This window comes from Meles meles, chromosome 16 (genome assembly GCF_922984935.1).
Source record: "Meles meles chromosome 16, mMelMel3.1 paternal haplotype, whole genome shotgun sequence".
Lineage (NCBI taxonomy): Eukaryota > Metazoa > Chordata > Mammalia > Carnivora > Mustelidae > Meles > Meles meles.
In genome coordinates, this window is record NC_060081.1 from 23352074 (window position 1) to 23371326 (window position 19253).

The 19253-nt window shown below is 47.0% G+C and overlaps 1 protein-coding gene across 3 annotated transcripts in view; it reads right to left on the reverse strand.

The window, feature by feature from the left end:
- The window catches only part of PRKCE (protein kinase C epsilon), a 476978-nt gene that overhangs the window by 140736 nt on the left and 316989 nt on the right, over positions 1-19253 (reverse strand). For all 3 annotated transcript variants that reach the window (XM_045981248.1, XM_045981250.1, XM_045981249.1), the window contains 4 exons: positions 12293-12435; positions 9694-9790; positions 6613-6809; positions 3813-3986 (listed from right to left, as the gene is read on the reverse strand). In XM_045981248.1, the coding sequence (XP_045837204.1) occupies positions 3813-3986; positions 6613-6809; positions 9694-9790; positions 12293-12435 (611 nt within the window). The remainder of the gene's footprint in view (positions 1-3812; positions 3987-6612; positions 6810-9693; positions 9791-12292; positions 12436-19253) is intronic.

Consider the following 19253-nt stretch of genomic DNA (forward strand, 5'->3'; position numbering starts at 1 on the left):
AAAACAAAAACAAAAGCAAAAACAAGCCACCACTCAGCGGCTCTCCTGCCCGTCCCCAGCTTTCTGCCGACAAGGGAGAAGCCTAAAAAGACAGTTCCTGAAGTCGTACCTTGCCCTAAGCCCTGACTTTGACCAAGCCCATAACTTGTAGAGCCTAGCAGGGTGCTCGGCCCAGTGAAGCAGGTTCACAGCATGGTAGACCCCTGAACAACGTGGCAGATGAGGCACCAAGCGCTGCATAGTCAAAAATCCCCATATAACTTTTGACTCCACCCAAAACTTTACCAACAGTCTGCTCTTGAACAGAAGCCTTCCTGAAAACATAAAGTGATTACCACATTTTGTAGGTTTCACGTACTTTCTTACAATATAGTAAGCCAGAAGAAAGAAAATGTCACTAAGCAAACTGTGAAGCAGAGAAGATATGTTTATAGTCCTGTACTGTCTTGAAAATAACCCATGTGTAAGTGGACCGCTTCAAACCCGTGTGCGCTGAGGGTCGAATGCATTTCCATCCGCTCTCTACCAATCATCTGATCTCGCAGGTGCAGGAATTTCATTGTCATCTCCCAAACACCCTCCACTGTTCCTCTCCTTCCCTCTGTTGTTCAGGTGCTGTCATTTGCTCTCCTTCCTTCCAGGTCCCTTGGAGAACGATCAGAGTACACGAACCAGTGGCAAGTAGGCACTACACAGAAAAGGCCAAATCAACACCTTTGAACCATACCTTCTCAGCGGGCCATGGGGACCAGACCTAATTCATGACTTGACATCATGACTGACACGGATAGATGTACACAGTCATCGCCGGGGGTCACCACACCAGACAAGCACCCACACCTCGCACACATCTAAGTCCTATAAGGCCACCAGCCGTGTAGCACGTGGCCTGAAGCGATGTGCAGACCATCAGGAAGTTCTCGAAGCTTGTTTCTGTGGGGGCCCTTTCTTCCTACACACCGAAAAACAAAGGCTCACCTAAAAATAATTAAACCCGACTTAAGGTTCTTGCTGCTTTGTGTGTCAGAAGAAAACAAGACTGAAAGAAATCTTAATAGGATTGCAATCAGATCTCACATTCCTTAATCGGGTATTAGATTCTTAGTTGAAACCAGGTTCAGGGTAATTCTGAGGAACAGTCCTTTCTTTTCAGGAAAAGCGAAAACTAAAGCAGGACGGGAGCTATGGCGAATGAGCCTGGCTCCCGTTCCCAGCCCCGACTGCGGCGGCCCAGTCCTCCCCTCCTCAAAACCTGGCTTGAGCTCTCACCCTACTCCAAACTCCAAGAGCACCTCTCCTCTGAGCCTTCTGTTTGAACACCCCACGCCATGTTCTTTGCTGCTGGTTGGTTACAGAAGGAGTATAAACTCCTCAGCACTTAGGGACCAAACCCCTCCGCTTTTTGCTGATAAGCCCAGAGCCAGCACCTACCTCATAGTCGGATGAATGAATAATAGTTACTCTTTAAACCATGACTACTGGTTGTCATAGGAAAAGTCACATTTTCTAGGAGGTGGGGGTTTAGAAAAGGATTCTTCCTAAGACTGCTTTCATTAGTAAGCTAAGGTCCTTTGGTGAGATTAAAATAGGATTCCCTTTGACAAGTTAGATGAACATACATCTATAGTATAAAGTGGGGCGTGCTGTTGTTTTCCCACACAACGGTGGCATGGCCGAGGTGGGACAGAGTTGCTCCCATACCTGTGGCTATCTGATATCGGCCTGAGAAAAAGATTTAGTGGCTCTCTGAACTACTAAAGTCCCTTCTCTTCCCAACCCCACTCTCCAGCCACCCAGATCCTAATCTCCATGTCAGTTTGGTTATTGTTCTGCCATAAAGGAAATCCACACCAATTTGTGCTCCATGAAAGGAGGAATCTTAGACTGACGTTCTGTAATACACAGAGGAGAAACTGTTGACACGGAAGATACTCATTTCCTTACTCATTCACCAAGAGGTGTAGGAAAGCTGACCTTCCACTGTGGCTCCCCAAGGACGTAGGGCCTCTTGGCAATGTGTCCAAAGAAAAAACATCATGTGGCTCCCTACCCAGGAAACCATCTCAGATAGTGGAAGAGACAGCTACCAGTTAGGGGTAGGGCAAGAGGGGAAAGTTCCCCCCACAGAAGGGACACTGTTCTGGGTCAGGCAAGAGGGACAGAGAGTATCAGTCTGATATCAGGACAAGTGCACTGGGAGTTCCAGAGACCAGATGCCAAGTCCATTTTGGCCAAAACAAAGTGTCTTATGAGCAAAGGACTTCTACTCCTCTAAAATCTGATTTTCTCACTGGTGTAAAAAGTAGAGAAAAGAAGAATGTGGACCATATGATTGATCCGTTTTTCTCACGTTGGGCTCTGCTTATGTGCACATACATGCGTAGACCCACAAACATTGGGCATTATATAAAACATGTCCAACACAAGGACTGCCGATGAGCCCTGTGCTTGTTTGGAAAGGGATTTCCAGATTTTCAGAAGGTGTTCCTTATTCTCCTGAGCAATCAGAGAGTTAGGAGAAATGCCATTAGACCACTGTTTCTCAGTGTGAAGTAAGCCATGGTATGGGTGGAGCTTGAGAACAAATAATTGGGAAATACTAGATTAAATGAAGGCAATTTTTTTTTTTGTCCCATTGTAATTCTCCTCAGGGACTTTAATAAGCAAGTGTATGCTGAGACAGTCTAAAAGAAGTCAGACTGCAATTTCCCAAACCATGGGCTATAGAGTCCTTTAGGCTTAAGAGTTTCTAGAGGGATGAAGGTTCAGAGAAATACCCTTTGAGAAACAGTGTACTGAAGAGACTCTCCAGGACTGGGCCTTGCTTTACCACTGTACCTCCACACCAGGTACATGGGAAGAATTCAATCGAATATAATTAAAATAAAAATTGGCCAAATGAGCAAGCGAAAAATTGTTGAATTCAAAGTGGAAGACTGTCATCGCAGTGACTGTAGAGGTGGGAGGATGCCAAGGGGCAAGGGATCATCTCTCCAAGATGGTGCCCTTTACTGTCTAAGCTCTAGAAAGGCACAGGGAGGGATTTGGGGTAAAGTTGCTTGTGCGTTCCTCAAGAAGCTAAGGGCTACAGACCCATAAGTCATCCTCAAAGACTTTAACTTTCTTTCCCCCCCCCCCCCAAAAGGGGTAATAAAATAAGAGCTTCATGAAGAATGTTGGCATTTCTTTTCTTTACTAAGTTAAAAAAATCAGTTACGATACTCAGGTCAGACTCCATAAGGCAGTTACAGATTATTTTCGTTTCTTTACTGCCACCTTCTGGTTCCCAGTCTCCAACACAGTAAATTTAAAACGCCACCTTCTGTTCCTATTTTGCTTGGGCATTGTAAGCATTTGTCCACAGCCTTTGCCTCCTAGGACATTATACAAGTCAGAAGTGGTTAGGGTGGCCTTCACGCTTTTTCATTTGACCTGAAGGCAATAGGGAACTTACTTAAGTTATTGGCCTAGTGACAGAAAATTAGGAGCAGAGCAAGGACTAACCACGCCTGTTGGTTTTTCCAAGGAGCAAACACTGGCTTTGTCCAGTTACCTCTGCAAAGAGTTCTACTGCCCTCTCATCCCTCCACAGGCACAACCCTGAATGGAAAATTCCATGCTCTTAAGAAAGACGATGTTGTTCAACACACTCTGATCTTTTCAAGGGTGAAATCCATTCCACTTTACAAGGCTGATGAGAAAATACTGTAGAGGATCTACAAGTGATTTTTAAAAAATCTGACATCAAGACACCACCTCATTATACAGCACTACACCAAGATGGTGGCCCACCATGTTCTTCTTAGTCATACCTTGGTCTGAAAGCAGCAATAGAGTTGGGTTAGGTACGGGTGTTTCCGTGCCAGCGCCAAAATCCTCTTCTCTGTCATCGTGCAGTCCACGTCATCATCCTGGAGGATGACATCCTTCTTTAAGACCTTCACAGCATATACTTCATCCTTGCCTTTCAGCTCTGCCAACATGACCTGCAAAGGACCCAAACCACTGCCATCAATCTACACACACACGGAATCAAAAGTAAAAACACAAGTCAATACCAAAGGCTTTAAAAACTAACTTCTTCTTTTCTTTCATTTTGAACACTATAACAACATTAAAAAAATGTTTAGAAAAACTACCCATACTAATAGAGCTACTATAATTCATTTATTGATGTTTCATCTCTAGCATAGGGCCCATGCAAAGAAAAAAGAAGCTCAACACACATCTGTGAAATAATTCTTCATATGCACCTGCATCATACCTGCAATTATAGCACTGCACAAATAATATTTTTAACTGACATTAATAAGGATTTATCATCCACATTGTCACAATCATTATCAGGGTTGCCTATACTCAACTAAAGTAAACATATTACAATGTATTTAACCCTTTACCTTGTATTAGATACTTAAGTGAAACCTAATTATTAAGTATCATAGGAATAAATCAGATTGAGCAGTTTTGTATATGCCATTTTTTTCCTTTCTTTTTTTCTTCTTTTTGGACCATATCCTCAAGCTAAAAAGTCTTAGAAGTACATTATGAGGTTAAATATTTTGCACGTTTCTTGAGTTTCAGAAAGGATGTACAAAATAATCTGCCACCGGGAATGTAGAGATGCTCTAGTTTCATAGCAATGTACCCACACTGGGGGCTTTCACTTAAAAAGTGTTTTGGGGAGAAAAAAAGTATTTATGCTCATATAATGGGTATGAAATATAACCTCAACACGTTTTAAGTTGCAATGGAACTTTTAAAAAAATTTTCCTTAAATTGTTTTTGGGTGAACTGTCAGTTTTATATTCATGATAACTCTGTCTAGTTCTATGTATTGTCTTATACTATTTGCTTATGAATTTGTGCAAGTCTGGTATACGATACTAACACTTGGCATTCTGCAAAGGTTTGTCTAAGCCTGTTGGATGATCTTCTGTTTGACAGCAAACAGGATCACCTGTCCTTACGCAGCTCAACCTGTCAGGTCTGCCTTCAGGGTCCTGTAGCCTTCATGCTCAGAATGTGATTCCTTCTCCAGAGAGCACATTCACAGTTCTCTGAGCTTCAAGTTTTCCTATCATTTGATATTTCTGCACTCATTTCTCTGCAATGTGACAAGTCGTCCTCCTTTTAAACAACCATCCTCTAAGCCCAGTATTCCAGGGTGAGCTGCCTGGCTCAAGAGCGGTAACTCAAAAGCTTTCAGAAGGAATTCAGGGCGCTTCCTGAGGAATGTTCATCTCCCACATGTAACGTAAAATCTTTAACGCTGGCTCAGACACGGCCTGCGATTCTTCTTAAAAAACAACCCAAATGGTCCACAGTCATCCAAGTTCGCATCTGCCTACACAGTATGGCGACCTGGAAACTCTGAGCCTGCCCGTTTCCTCTGACTCTTGTTCAAAATTAAACCCACCCACATCCCCCAGTTACTCCTGGACCAGGGCACTGGGGCCAGTTTCTTATTGACTCAGTCTCTGAAGAATGTGATTGGTTCAGCATCCGCATTTGAGTACGCTCCTCGGGTTACCTTCCCACTGCATCAGGAGGAGATGGGGCAGGTGAGGGGCTGGGAGGCAGGCCCACGCCCTGGAGGCTTCCAGAGCCATTCCCTTTAGCAGAGTGGCTCCGCAGCTCAGGTTGCTGGCTGATCTGCAGGCTGCTGCTTTCAAGAGCCCAGGACATGTGAGGGCACGTGACTCAGGAGCCGCCAAGCCCACAGCCTGGGCCTGGGCCCGGGCCTAAGAACAGGGCGTGGAAAAGCGGCTTCCAGCGACTCCATCTGTGCGGAGTGCCAGGGAATGATCAGGGATCCCAGCTGATGTGTTAGTCACAGTATCCTGGACCCTCTGCCCTCCTGTCTTTTTTCTAAAAGGCACAAGGATTATCTCCCCACGTCACTGAGCCATCAGAACGGGGCCTGATTCCCCTAAAAGCTTCACTCGGCACACACACCCTGCACGGCTTGGCTCGTCTCCGTGTGGCCAGGAGAGGGAGAACGGCACCAAGGGCAAGATCCAAGCCAGGAGATGATTATTCTCATTCTCTTGTCACACACACAGGATAAACAGCCTTTAGCAAATGCCAGAAAAGTCAGTTAAATAGCATTTAACTTTCAAAATAATACATGCCCAGAGTTGCTCTGAGCCCGAAGTTCACGGAGGGCAGGGATTCCGGAGTTCATTTTCAAAGTCTTGGTCCTGAATTAAAGCCAGAATTTCAGATGGATCTTTGAAGGAGGGAAGAAATGCAGTGCGCCCATGGCTGGTAAAGGGGACGCCAAGACACGTAAAGCAATTGAAATGTTCCCAAGTGCTTTTTTTCCCCCCCTTACCCACGACCTCCTTTGATGCCTGTGGCCCCATTTGACAAATGAGAAAAACTGAGTCCTGCAGAAGCTAGGTGACTACTAGCTGGAAGTCCCACAGCTAACGAGCAGCAGATCCCCGGCTCCCATCTGCTTGGCCGCAGGCCGCTTCCATGGAAGAAGGAAGGAAGACGCGACAAGACCAGGCTGAAATGTTCACAGCCTCATCTTCCTTAGATCGGACAGATGAGGCAACGCCACGGGGCAGAGAGTCAGCGGGTGGACCCGCGCATGCCACAGACCTTGCCAAAGCTGCCTTTGCCCAGCACCTTGATGAACGTGAACTCCTCCAGACCCAGGCGCTTGGCCTGGCCCTGCCGCACTTCGCCGTTCTCACCGGGGCTCACCAGCTGCCCGGCACCACCTGCTGCCCGGTGCTCCTCCCCTCGATTGTCAAAAGACAAGGCCTTCCGGATGTTGTTTTCAAGTTCTTTTATTTCTAGGGCCAAGGGAGACAAGACCTTGCATTAGTGCATACCTCAGGCTCCCTTCTCAGCAGGCTACAGGCCCCAGTCCCCCCTCCCCTGGCCCCCCACCGTGGGGTCTCAGCCCTCCAGCAGATGCAGCGTGGCAGCCCTCCACAGGTTCCTTCACTTGCTCCCCACGCTTTCGTGGGCACCTAGCACACAGCAGGGCCTAGGGAGGCGAAGAGGCCGAGGACACAGCTTCCCACGACCAATACTTTCAGATTACACAGAAACGCAGCCCTCTCTCCGCAAGCCCTCTCTGGCCCGTGGCCTGTTCTGTCATGCCAGGTGTCGTGCAGGAGCCCCTGCCTTCTCTGGGACCCTGCGGAGTCTCAAAGACAACAGGTTCCCTTCAAACTCCCTCTGAAGATGAGAGCAATGACCGATGGAGAATTGTCATTGCAGTAACCACGGGTGGTACAGCTGTACCAGAAGCTAGGACTGGGAGGCCCTGGACTTGTAAAGGACTTTACTTGGTCTCACTGGTGCATTTATTCTACTGCCCATCTCATCTCCCACAAGGGTATTCAACCAAATGAGCCACGGGCTTCTTGTTACCTGAAGAACCGCTGTCCGAGAGTGACGTGTTGCGAATTTATCTCAGATGGGGCAGGGATACCTCAGTACAATTTCACAACCTTGGGACAGTCTTGTGCTCCTGCGGAGCACACGACCTGAACTACCCTGCCGTGATAACACTGGATGACCCTTTGACCTTTCCTGTTTGAGCAAGCTTTATTGTTAGCTGTTCATTCACCAAGACACACACGCCTCTCAGTGCGGTACGGGGCACCACAAGCACAATCCGATTTTAAGAGATGCTTGTGAAAAACTGGGAGGATGGAAGGGGAATGCAAACTATTAACCCCTGGGAATCAGAACGCGGCATGAAGACCAGGTGTTGCTTGACAGAAAGAGATCTTCAGCTTCCCTGCACAAGGATGGAGGCCCATGAGAGCTTGTGGATCTGGATCTTTCTTAGATCTGCTGGGGCAGAGGGAGCGGGGAGGAGCACAGCTGGCTCCAAGTCTCAGGCTCTGCTTGGCCAAATCAGCCACTTCCTAGCACTTTTTCCTTAGGAAGTATAACTTCTAGTCTCAGCAAACAGTTAAAGGTCTCAGTTTCCAAGGCAAACTATGAAACGGATTTTGGAAAACAGAACTTGGGTGTTTAGGGATTCCAAAGCTTGAAGAAAATGTCCTTGCAATGGAAGGAAGAGAAACTGTGTGTTATCTCTGTCCTGTGGTGATACCATGTCTTGCTGAGAGGGTCTTTGCATCCATCGGTGCCCACGCCACTGTCCTGAGCAGAGACAGGCACAGGCACTACAACCCGCCAAGGTCTGGAAGCAGCCAGGCCTCGAAATGACGCTCCCCGTCACTCGTCCTTGGGGACAGAAATGCTGTCTCCTTGAAGCTCTCAAAGGAAGTCTCAGCACTCAAAAGGGACACATGAAAACACCCACATGGGCTGCAGGATAATACCTACTAGCTTGAAGGCCCCAGCGGACCACTGGATGACTTACGAATGGGTCAAATCTTTTTTGGAGTGAAGCAGAGTGTAAAGATGCAGGAAGCTAATCAGAGCAGCAAGAAGAGGGACTCAGACCCATTGCTCTGTGGTGTCAGGATGGGCACACACACCCTGCAGCTGCTTTGTTTACTCCTGGCTAAGCCAACGTGGGTCACAGCAATGACCCTCAGGGAGGGTTTGATGGCACAGATTCTGAGATGGGGGTCCCCAAACCAGGAGGGGTATGATCTCGCCCTTACCACAGACTCAGTTCCAGACCTTTGGATAGAACTTTTTCACTTTCTGATCTTCACTTCCCAGCCTGTGACACGGGGGCGGGGACAAGGATGAGACGCCATAGAGCCCGTTTGAGCGTTAAGATTAAGATAATGAACGCAAAGAGGGCTACAGAAAATCAAGGCCCACGTGTCACGCAATGATGATTACTCTTGCTCTGTGGAAGTGTGAATCCCTTTCCGGGGACGTCTGGACCCCAGAAGGGAAAGTTTGAAACCTGTTAGTCTCCCCTCAGCATTCTGGGATGCCTGCAGCATTCAGAAACTTCAACTACGTTAAGCATATTCTTTTTTTTTTTTTTTAAGATTTTATTTATTTATTTGACAGAGAGATCACAAGTAGGCAGAGAGGCAGGCAGAGAGTGAGGGCGAAGCAGGCCCCCTCCCTGCTGAGCAGACAGCCTGATGCAGGGCTCGATCCCAGGACCCTGGTATCATGACCCTGAGCCGAAGGCAGAGGCTTTAACCCACTGAGCCACCCACATGCCCCCGTTAAGCATATTCTTATGAGGAAAAAGGAAACCTGAGCTTTAGGAAGGGGTTGGGCCTAGAGCTGTCTTCCTCCCTCCTCCCACTCTGTTCTTGGCTCCATCCACAAGCCACAGCAGAGGTGGCCTATCCCCCCTAACTCCTGCCCTGCTCTCAGGTTTTAGGGGTGATGATCAGAGTCAGGATGGAGGGAAGTGGCACTCAGCTCAGTGGCATGGTGGGTAGAAGGACAGGTCTGGGAGCAGGCCCCGGGGCACCTTTCTACACCTGGAACCCTGGAAGGAGGTGAGGGTAAAGAAAGAGCTAGAACATCACGTGCTCTCTCTTACCCTGGCCTGGACAGGGTTTAAGGAAAGCACAGCAGTTCAAAGTGCCTGTCCTCAAGACAGCCTTACAGAGAGAAAGACCAGCTAGAGTCAGTAGGGAGAGGGTGTATGAAGGCCTTCCTGGGCCGCCATTCCCCCTAACAAGGGCAGAACAAAGGTGGAGAGGCCTCAGGCTCCTCGGTCCTTCCGATGACATTACTCAGAGGTTAACAGGGCCAATCTGAGGGCCTCACCCTGGTCACAAGGGGAGGTGGGTGCTGACTTGGATCGATCTTCCTCTGATGGTGAGTTTCCAGAAGTGGGCTGCGGGGACTCGGCACCAGCAATGAGCTAGAGAGACGGAGAGAAAGAGGGGAGACGTGAGAAGGGAGGGTGGGAGCTGCCCCGAGGTCAGAGGCGTGGAGGTACTGTAGGGAGCCCATTGCCCAGCAGCGCTTGCTGAACTGACCTTCTGGAAGCAGACTCAGGTTTCATTTGACAGTGAAAGGGAAGACAAGAGACTGAGCCAGGCCATGTATGCAAGTGTTGGGTCACTCCGCTCTACACCATAATCTAATATCACACTGTATGTTAACTGACTGGAGTCAAAATCAAAACTTAAAAAGGAGAGAGGCTGCAGTTCGTTCAGTTTTCATTCCACCCAAGCACACCTGTCCTCCTCCCATCAGAACCTCCCTCGCCTATGCGAGCCACGCAAGCTGCTGCGCCCAAAGCAACGTGACGTTTGCCTCCAACCTCTGTTGGGCACTTATCCACCGTCTTGTTCGGCTGTATTTAGCTAATGGTCTCTGCATGTGGATACTGTGTGGGGCGCTCTGCTCAGGCAGACCACAGGCCCTGGTCTGTGAGGTAGGACCCCACCCAGTGTTTGTGTTGCTCCTGGCACCCTGCACAGAAAGATACCTATAGGAGAAGCTCAATAAATATTTTCAGCTGCATCGATGTTGGTTGGGAAATCCACAGCACCCTCCGGTGAAGTCTAGTGAGATGCTGACGCACCATGTTAAGTTCCATTCAAGTCAGAGGTTTGAACTAAGCAGTCACACGCAGTTTTGCTCTGTTTTACCCTTGCTCTCCCAGCCAGCTGCACGTGTCCTCTCTGCACAGTGGGCCACTTGCAAGGGCCAACGTGAAGACAAGCCTCGCTCCAGCAAGCCTGAGGCTCTTGCCAAGAAGCCTTTTTAGCTTCTGACCAAGGCTACTTCTCTCCCTTCCTCTCACACGGAGTTGAGCTACTACTTGGTCACGTGGCTTTTCCCAGCTTTTGCACCAGAAGCAATCCAGCAATAAAAATTTCAGAACCCTCTGGTCTTTACCTCTGTCTCATCCTGAATTTCTCCATGTTGGCTTCTTACCACGAGGTTCCCCCAATCTAAAACAGACGATGCCTGGTTATTGGCATCATGGCCCGTGTAAATAGTGGGGGAGAGAGCAGATATGTACTGTGTTTTCTCTTAAATGTTTCATGACAATTAATTATGATTCTGTCTCAATTTCCTTCTAGCAAGGAGAAAAGCCATTACCTCCCGTGAAGGGCTCCCCCTAGAGCTCATCAATGTATGTGTCCCACATTGTCACGACAGGGTGTTTGTTTAACCCGCCTCTTCGGTGGGGGTCTAGCATTCTTGGGTGCTGACATTTTGTTTGCAACTGCGATGTCTGGGGTCAATAACCAAAGCCCCGTTTCCACTAGTGGGATTTCTAGAGCTAAGAGCCACCAGAAGCACAAAATCTCATAGCTAAGCAACCAGGGAGAAGAGGATTCTTTTTTCCCAACCCTTGCAAGTCAGTTTTGTTTATTGGGCAGGTAGACAGGGAGGAGTTAAATAAGATGGAAAGAATCCAGACCTCTCCATTCGAGGGAAAGGGCTCTTCTGAGATGCACCCGGGAAAAGGCATGGGCAGTTCTAAAAGGAGAAGGGAGACACAGAGCCCTTCTGAAGGTATTTCAGGGCAGAATTTAGGGAGAACATTTAAAGAGTCAAAATTATAGAGCACCCTGCACAGACTTGCTTTTCTGGTAAGTGCTTGAGAATGCTTGATACTAGGTAATGAGGATCACTGCCTGCCCCCGACCCCAACCAGGATTTCTTGCCCAGTAAACATGGTTCTGATTTTCTCATAACTTACTCTTTTAAAGACTTACATTTTCTGGGCTGGAAGCCAAGGCCAGGAAGGACCTTTAAAAGAAATGCTATGGATGCCTTGAGCTCTGTGTACATCTGTGGGCCCTGACTTACCAAAAGAGCATCTCAGCAAATGAATCTCTTCCTACTGACATTCAGAATGTCACATGGATAGAGACAGGGGCTTTGGTCTCCAAAAGAAAGTCCCAGCTATTTCATGTGGTGGGCATTAACAATATCCCTTGGACGGCACTACCACAAATCTTCTTGGCCTGCTCCCTAGAAAAGAATGTGGTCCCAGCTCTTCATCCATGTATCCTCATTACCTTGACACTGGGGGCAAAGTTCAAACACTGACATTGCTTTCATGGCAGTCCTGGAGGCAGATAAGCCTACTTCCTTGTCTAGTATTGTGCTTTTTCTAGACGGAATTCCAAAGTCCTCATCTCCAAGATGAGATGAGTCAGTAGGGTGAGGAACGGAACACTTGAGACTTGCTTCATTTTTCCTCCACTTCTAGAACTGAAGACAACTTTAACGCCACCTGCCTGACCATTTTTTTTCATTCCCTTTCAGCTCATGCTGTGTCTCAAACCCAAGGATCTTGGAACCTCACTCCGGGGAGGGGGTAAGGTGCTCTCAGGAAGCCAGCACAGGGATGGTGGCCTCCAAAGAGCTCCAGAAACACCTCCAAATAGCCAGTTACCTTTTTCCTCCTCTGGCCGCTGTTGGTGATTTTGTCTGGAGTGACGCCTAGGTCAGCCAGGACTTTGGCAATTCCTCTGGCATCCACCCCACAGTTGGGGGCCACATTGGTCTCACAGCGTCGGTGAACATTCATCTTGCAGACTGTAAGGAGACACGGAGAGGAGACTTCCAACGTTCATGACCTAAAACGTTACCTTGTTGTTGTTGTTTTCTGATTGTAAAAGTAATACATGTTCATTTGATAGAATTTGGAAAAATGCAGAAAGACAAAAAGAGAAAAATAAAAATCACCTGTCATCTCATCTCAGAGAACTAAAACAGTATCCATCAAAACACCATACAGAGATAAAACACCATACAGACTGTTTATGGATAAATATCATATTCTAGTTCCTTCTAGGAACTAGAACAGAACATGGACCATAAGAGAACTTAACCGGTTTATTTGGAGAACATTCATTTGGATTCTGAGCCCAAATGGGTTGCATGTAGACAGTGTGCTCTACTGCTCTGCTAAAATGTGGGACTATTACCAGGAGGAAAGTGCCCAGAGCCGAGCCTACTGAGATGCTCATCTGAACATGAGGACATTGAACAAGGTGACCTCCAAGCCTCCTTTCAAATCTAATATCCAGATTCAAAGGAACAAAAACTGTGCCTTAAAGTCCTTTTTGCCCATATCATTTAGTTGTCGGTGTAGGACATCAAAAGTGGAGACATCAACTGTTCTGGTTTCCGGTCTAATGTGTAAGGCGCTGAGACAATGTCGCTGGGTCCTAACAAAAACAAAAAATGCTTCCCAGATCTACTAGAGGAGTAAGGTTACAGGGCACACTGCTGCCCCCAACATGAACGAGACAGATGGGCAGCTACTATGAACCACAACTCGCTGGGCAGAAACTCCCCAGCAACAGCATCTGTGGGAACCAGGGCCGGCTCAGGGAGCGTGGATCTGCAGCTGGCCAAGTGCTGGAGTCTCAGAATGGACGAGGCTGAGTCCAAACTCTGGGCAGACCCAGTCACAGGGGCCTCCCACACATGTGTCAGTTTTGCTTCTCCGACGTTGACATCCAACACAGGGGAGCAAATTCCCTTATGCTTCTGCCAGGGGGAGGGGAAAAGGAACCATTTTGAAATAAACCAGAATACTCTGCTCTTAACAAGGCCTGCTTTTAGGAGCAACTATTTCGCCACAACCTAAACTATTGTAGTTTTATCAGATCCTACTTCACCTGGGGGGAGGAAAATACCCTACTCTAGCCTGTTTAGTGTCCCAGGTGGGAGAAGGGAAATACCCACCCAGCTCCTTATAGCCTTTCATGTGGAAGAGAATATCCAACTCCAGCCCACGCCAGCTGTCCTGCCCCACCTCAGGGGGGAGGAAAAAGCCCCTTGTGAGTCACTTACAAAGGTCATAGTTCAGAGGCACAGGTTCATGGAAAGACTGAGATCTAATCATAGGACTAGAGAATGTTTCCCGTCCCCCACACCCTCACCATCACATTACTAAAGTCCTATTTACTGCATAGTAAATAGTTCCTTTCACCCAGCACATCATGTCCAGCTATCAGGAAAATGTTAAAAGGCATTCAAAAGGCAAACACACAGCAGGGCAGGAATGTTGGAATTATCAGATTGGGAATTTATTTTTTTTATTGTTTTTTAAAGATTTTATTTATTTTAGAGAGAAAAAGAGAGTGGGCAGAGGAGCAGAGGGGCAGAGGGGGAGGGACAGGGACAGGTAGGCTCTGCACTGAGCAGAGAGTTCAATGTGGGGCTCCATCTTACAATCCTGAGATCATGACTTGAGCTGAAACCAAGAGTCAGATGCTCAACTGACTGAGCCACCCAGATGCCCCCCAGACCGGGAATTTAAAACAGTTTTGATTCCTATACTAAGGGCGCTCATCAATAAAGTGGATACCACGTAAGAAAAAATGGGCAATGTGAGCAGAGAGATGGAAACTCTAAGAAAGAATCAAAAGGAAATTCCAGATCAAAAACACTGTAAGAGAAAACAAGAATGTCATGGCTTGTCTCACTGGTAGAATGACACAGGTGAGGAAATAATCTCTGAGTTTGAGGATAGGTCAACAGAAACTCCCAAAACAAAAAGCAAAGAGAAAAAAAAAAAAAACACAAAAGAAAAGAAACAGACTATCTAAGAACTGTGGGGCTATATAAGGTATAATGTGTATAATGGAGACACCAGATGAGGAAGATGGAGATAAACAGAAGAAATATTTGAAACAAAAATGACTGAGAATATCCTCAAATTAATGTCAGACACGAAACCACATATCCAGGAAGCTCAGAGAATACCAAGCAGGACATATGATAAAAACAAAACACAGTAACAAACTTCACCTAAGCCTGTCACATACAAACTTCAGAAAATCAAAGATAAAGGAAAGTAATCTTGAAAAAAGCCAGAAGGAAATTACACCTGACCTACAGAGAAGCAAAGATAAGAACTGCATCTGACTCATCCCCAGAAACCAGGCAAACAAGAAGATAACAGAGTGAAATACATAAAGTATTGAGAACCCCTGCCCCCACCAATGTAGAATTCTCTACCCTATGAAATTATTCTTCAAAAGTGAGGGAGAGGGGTGCCTGGGTGGGCAAAATTTGAAATAGTTTCCACTGAACACATACTGCTTTCAGATCATTATAAAAAAAATAATGATAATCTTGGGGCGCCTGGGTGGCTCAGTGGGTTAAAGCCTCTGCCTTTGGCTCAGGTCATGATCTCAGGGTTCTGGGATCGAGCCCCGCGTCGGGCTCTCTTCTCAGCAGGGAGCCTGCTTCCCCCTCTCTCTCTGCCTGCCTCTCTGCCTGCTTGTGATCTCTGTCTGTCAAATAAATAAATAAATCTTTAAAAAAAAAAAAAAAGATATGTTAGTTCAAATGGGTGGCATGAGACAGTGAAAACTGAACGGGAAGAAATCAGAGAGGGAGCCAAACCATGAGATACTCTTAATTCCGGGAAACAAACTGACGGTTGCAGAAAGGGAGGTGGGTGGGGAGATGGGGTCACTGGGTGACGGGCATTAAGGAGGGCACATGATGTGATGAGCACTGGGTGTTGTACACAACTGATGAATCGTTGAACACTACATCTGAAACTAATGATGTACTGTATGTTGGCTGATTGAAGTTAAATTTAAAAAAAAAGACGGTGACTTTGAAAGTTCTTTGAAAAATCTGGAAACATGAGAACAAAGCTGGCTGAGGAAGGGGAACTGGAGGTAATTCAGGCAGCCATAATGCCCCACCCCCACCCCAAGGCTGGGGGGTGATGCCCAGAGGCTGAAGACCAGTGAAAAGAAAGTGGGCGTGCTGGCTAGAACCTAAAGAAACTGGATGTTCGCTCACGTTAATGGGGGCCAAACCAACCACCCAAACTGTCCTTCCCCAATTCCCCACTCCACTGTTGCTGGTGAACACCAAAGCGAAGGGCTATTAGCCCGGGGCTGCCAATACTGGCTTTTGAAGGCTTTCCTGTCCAGGTTGCCTTGAATGTTCATTTTCAGTGGCTTCACCTAGACAATTCACGCTGGGAAGAAACCGAGCAGGGTTTTTAGGAGAATCATGATTCTGCTACCACCCAGGTACTCACGGTTGTTGAGCTCCTGCTCTGTTCTGAACGGTGCTGCAGCACACGACCTACATTTCCTATCATCTATTCTAGCGGCCTTTGGAGAGTTCTTATTGCCAAGTCTATACCCTTTCCCTAGCTAAGATCGAGGATTGTGCTGAGGCCAGTCAGAGTGTTGGGAATTTCTTCCAGGCAAGGAGATGACCTTCTGAGAGCAATGACAGAGCCATGCCTGAGGAGAGGCAGGCCTGTGTGTCCGGCAGAAATCTCTTTATGTTGGGCTGACTTGGCCCTTGAGCATGAGTCAAGGCATTGGTTCGATTTCATGGCTGGTTACAGTCGGCGACGCTGTGCTCACAGGGAGGACAAACAATCGTCAATGGGAAGCTGTGTAACTGTGTCATACAAGCTGGCAGGAGTGACAGGCTGTAGGGTCCCGGGAGGAAGATGAAGAAGGGGGGGTAGAGGGGAACTGCCTGGGGGGGTCACACTGGGTACCAAACATCACCAGACAGAGATCTGGGAGTCCTGATTACACTAGAACCACCATTCAAAGCTTTCCAGAGACTGACTGGCCAACTGTCTACTGCCCAGCATTCTTTAGATGAAAACTCTGGAAGAACCCTCCACCAAACTTGGGAGCATGGCCCCTGGCATCGCCAGGTATTTCTGCCACTGAATCCAAATCAACCAAGCAGACTACTGTGGCATTTCAGTGCTGATCACTGGGCTGCTTCTTCCTTCCATGCCCTCATGGGCCACCCATGCCCTTTCATGCTCTCAACGCACAGCTGGTTGCCTACCTAAAATGTCTTCCCTTTTGCCCTCCTTCCTGTTCAGGTCCTTCTCCTCCCTCATGGTGTAGCTAAAACTCCCCTCTCTCTCCAAAGCCTGGCCTGACCACCCAAGTCCTGAGGGCCTCTCTTTTCCATGAATTGCTCACCCTTATTTCTGACTGGCTGCTTGGCTTACTATCTATTATTTAACTTGTTCATGTTTACCACCCAAGTGGAAGTTTCTAGAAAGTTAAAGTAATGCTATAACTCCAAGTTCTCCATGCCTTGTGCAAAGCAGGGTGCCAAGCTTTTAAATGAATACTAACCCTGAGGAGAGCAGCTGAACGTAGGCAGCATAATGGCAACTCTCGGACTAGACCCCAATAGGTACGATGTGTCTGAAATCCTAAACTCTCTATGCAAGCATTTCCCAATCATGTAAAATTCAGTGCCAAGGCGAAAGAAGGGAAAGCAGTCAGCTGATGTGACTTTATTTAAAAACAAACAGAAGTCCCCATATGTAATTACCTCCTTGGGGGATTCAACCTTAGAAAGACTGAGGCTTAACATTATTACAGGACTTCTAGGGGCCTTTCTTCCATAACTACTCACATGTAAGCAGGAGGATGCGTGCACAAGGGTGTGGGCAGCAGCAGAAAATAGTGAGGATACAGAAACAAGTCAGTGTCCCTCAAAAGGGCAATGCTGAATTCACGTGTGGAATGTTCGTAACGTAGAATATTAAGCAGCCACTAAAAAGACTAAAGTAGACATACACATACTGACTCAGAAATAGTCTAAGTCACACTGGCGGAAAAGTGGATTCATGGTGAATGCATAGAGGATCTAAAACTCATGGTGATGCATAGAGGATTTAATTAACAAGTATTTACTGAGAGTCAACATGTCAGGCATGTTATAGGTGCTAGGGAAACAGAGAGCAAAGTGGGTGGAAAAAAACCCTCTACCCATCATGGATCTTTGTATTCTGAAGGGTGGAAAGAAATGTTACTTATTGAGAAGTAATTTATAATATAAAAGAAAAAGCAAGCAGAGGAAGCTGATGGAAGGTAAGAGATGAGTCGTTAAAAGTGTGGTCAGAGTAGCCTTTAGAGAGGAGGTAATCGAGTGTGTGTGTGTGTGTGTGCACGCGTGTGGAGGGTGGGCATGGACAGCTTCTAAGACAGCTCCCAATGACCTCCACCTGGAATCTGTTCCCTTATGTCATTTTTCCCCAGTGAGTGTGTGCCAGGTGTAGTCATCTGTTCTCGTGAACACAAAACGTCAAAAGTGCTGGGATGTCATTTTTGACATTAGGCTCAAAAGACTGTGGCTTCTGTTTTGAGCATCCTCGCTCACTTTCTTGTTCGCATGCTCTGAAGGAAGCCAGTTGCCATATTGTGAGCTGCCCTGGGCAGATGCCGAAGTGGCAAGGAATGGATGTGTCCAGCCCAGCTAACAGCCAGCAAGGACCTGGGGCTCTAATAGTCACATAAGCAAGACTGGAAGGGATCCTCTCCCGGTCAAGGCTTCAGATGAGTCTGGAGCCCCAGCTGTCAGCCTGCCTACAAGCTCGTGAGAGACCCCGAGCCAGAAGCACTCAGCTGGACTGCATCTAGACAGAAACTCTGAGAAAACACTGGTGGGTTTAAGCCACTGGGTTTTGGAACAGTCTGTTATACAGCACCAGATCCTTAACACAGAGACAGTGAGTGAGCGAGTGAGCGAACGACTGAGTTTAGATATCCATGAAGCAAACAAACACAAAACAGCCATGGGAGGACCCATAGAAGCTAAGTCTGGGGATGGAAGTAGAAAGAGAACATGAAGAAGGACTTTAGCATCTATTATATAATAGATACTTAAGCCTTGCTAGAATCTTTCAGGGCGAGAATTTTTTTCTTTTTTGTTCTTTTGAAATTTGTGTGTGTGTGTGTGTGTTTTTTTTCATTCTAAAAACTCAAGCAAAACCTGAAGTTATGACAAGGAGCCTAGTTGTTAGGAAAATAATTAAGGACTAACACGTTCAGAAATGATGAGAATAAAAATCCTTTTTTCTGTGTTTAAAGTCTTTTAAATATCCAAAACACTTTTTTTTAAAAAGGAAGAAGGAAGCAAGGAAGAAGGGTGGGAGGGAGAGAGGAAGAAGGAAAGCAAAGGAAAGAGGGAGGAAGGAAGGGAAGGTGGAAGAAAGCAGAAAAGGAGGGAGAGAAGGAGAGAGGGAAGAAGGGAGAAGAGGGAAAAAGGAAGAAGGCAGGAAAGGAGGGAGGAAGGTAAAAAGGAGGGAGGGAGGGAAGGTGTGAGGAGGGAGGGAGGGAAGGTGTGAGGAAGGAAGGAGGAAGGGAGGGAGGGACAGAAGGAGAAAGGAGGAAGGGAGGAAAGAAGGGAGTTTCATTTTCATTATAGTTCTCAGAAGACAGGAGGGCAGCTGAGCTTAGAAGAAAGCCCAGGAGGTTAGAAGGAAGTTAGTGTGACTTCCCTACCACTGCCCAACAAGGCAATAATGCAGTCAGGACCAAAACATCTTCCTAGACACTTACCCTGTTATCTTGATGGACCACAAATCCCCAAAAGTCATTGGT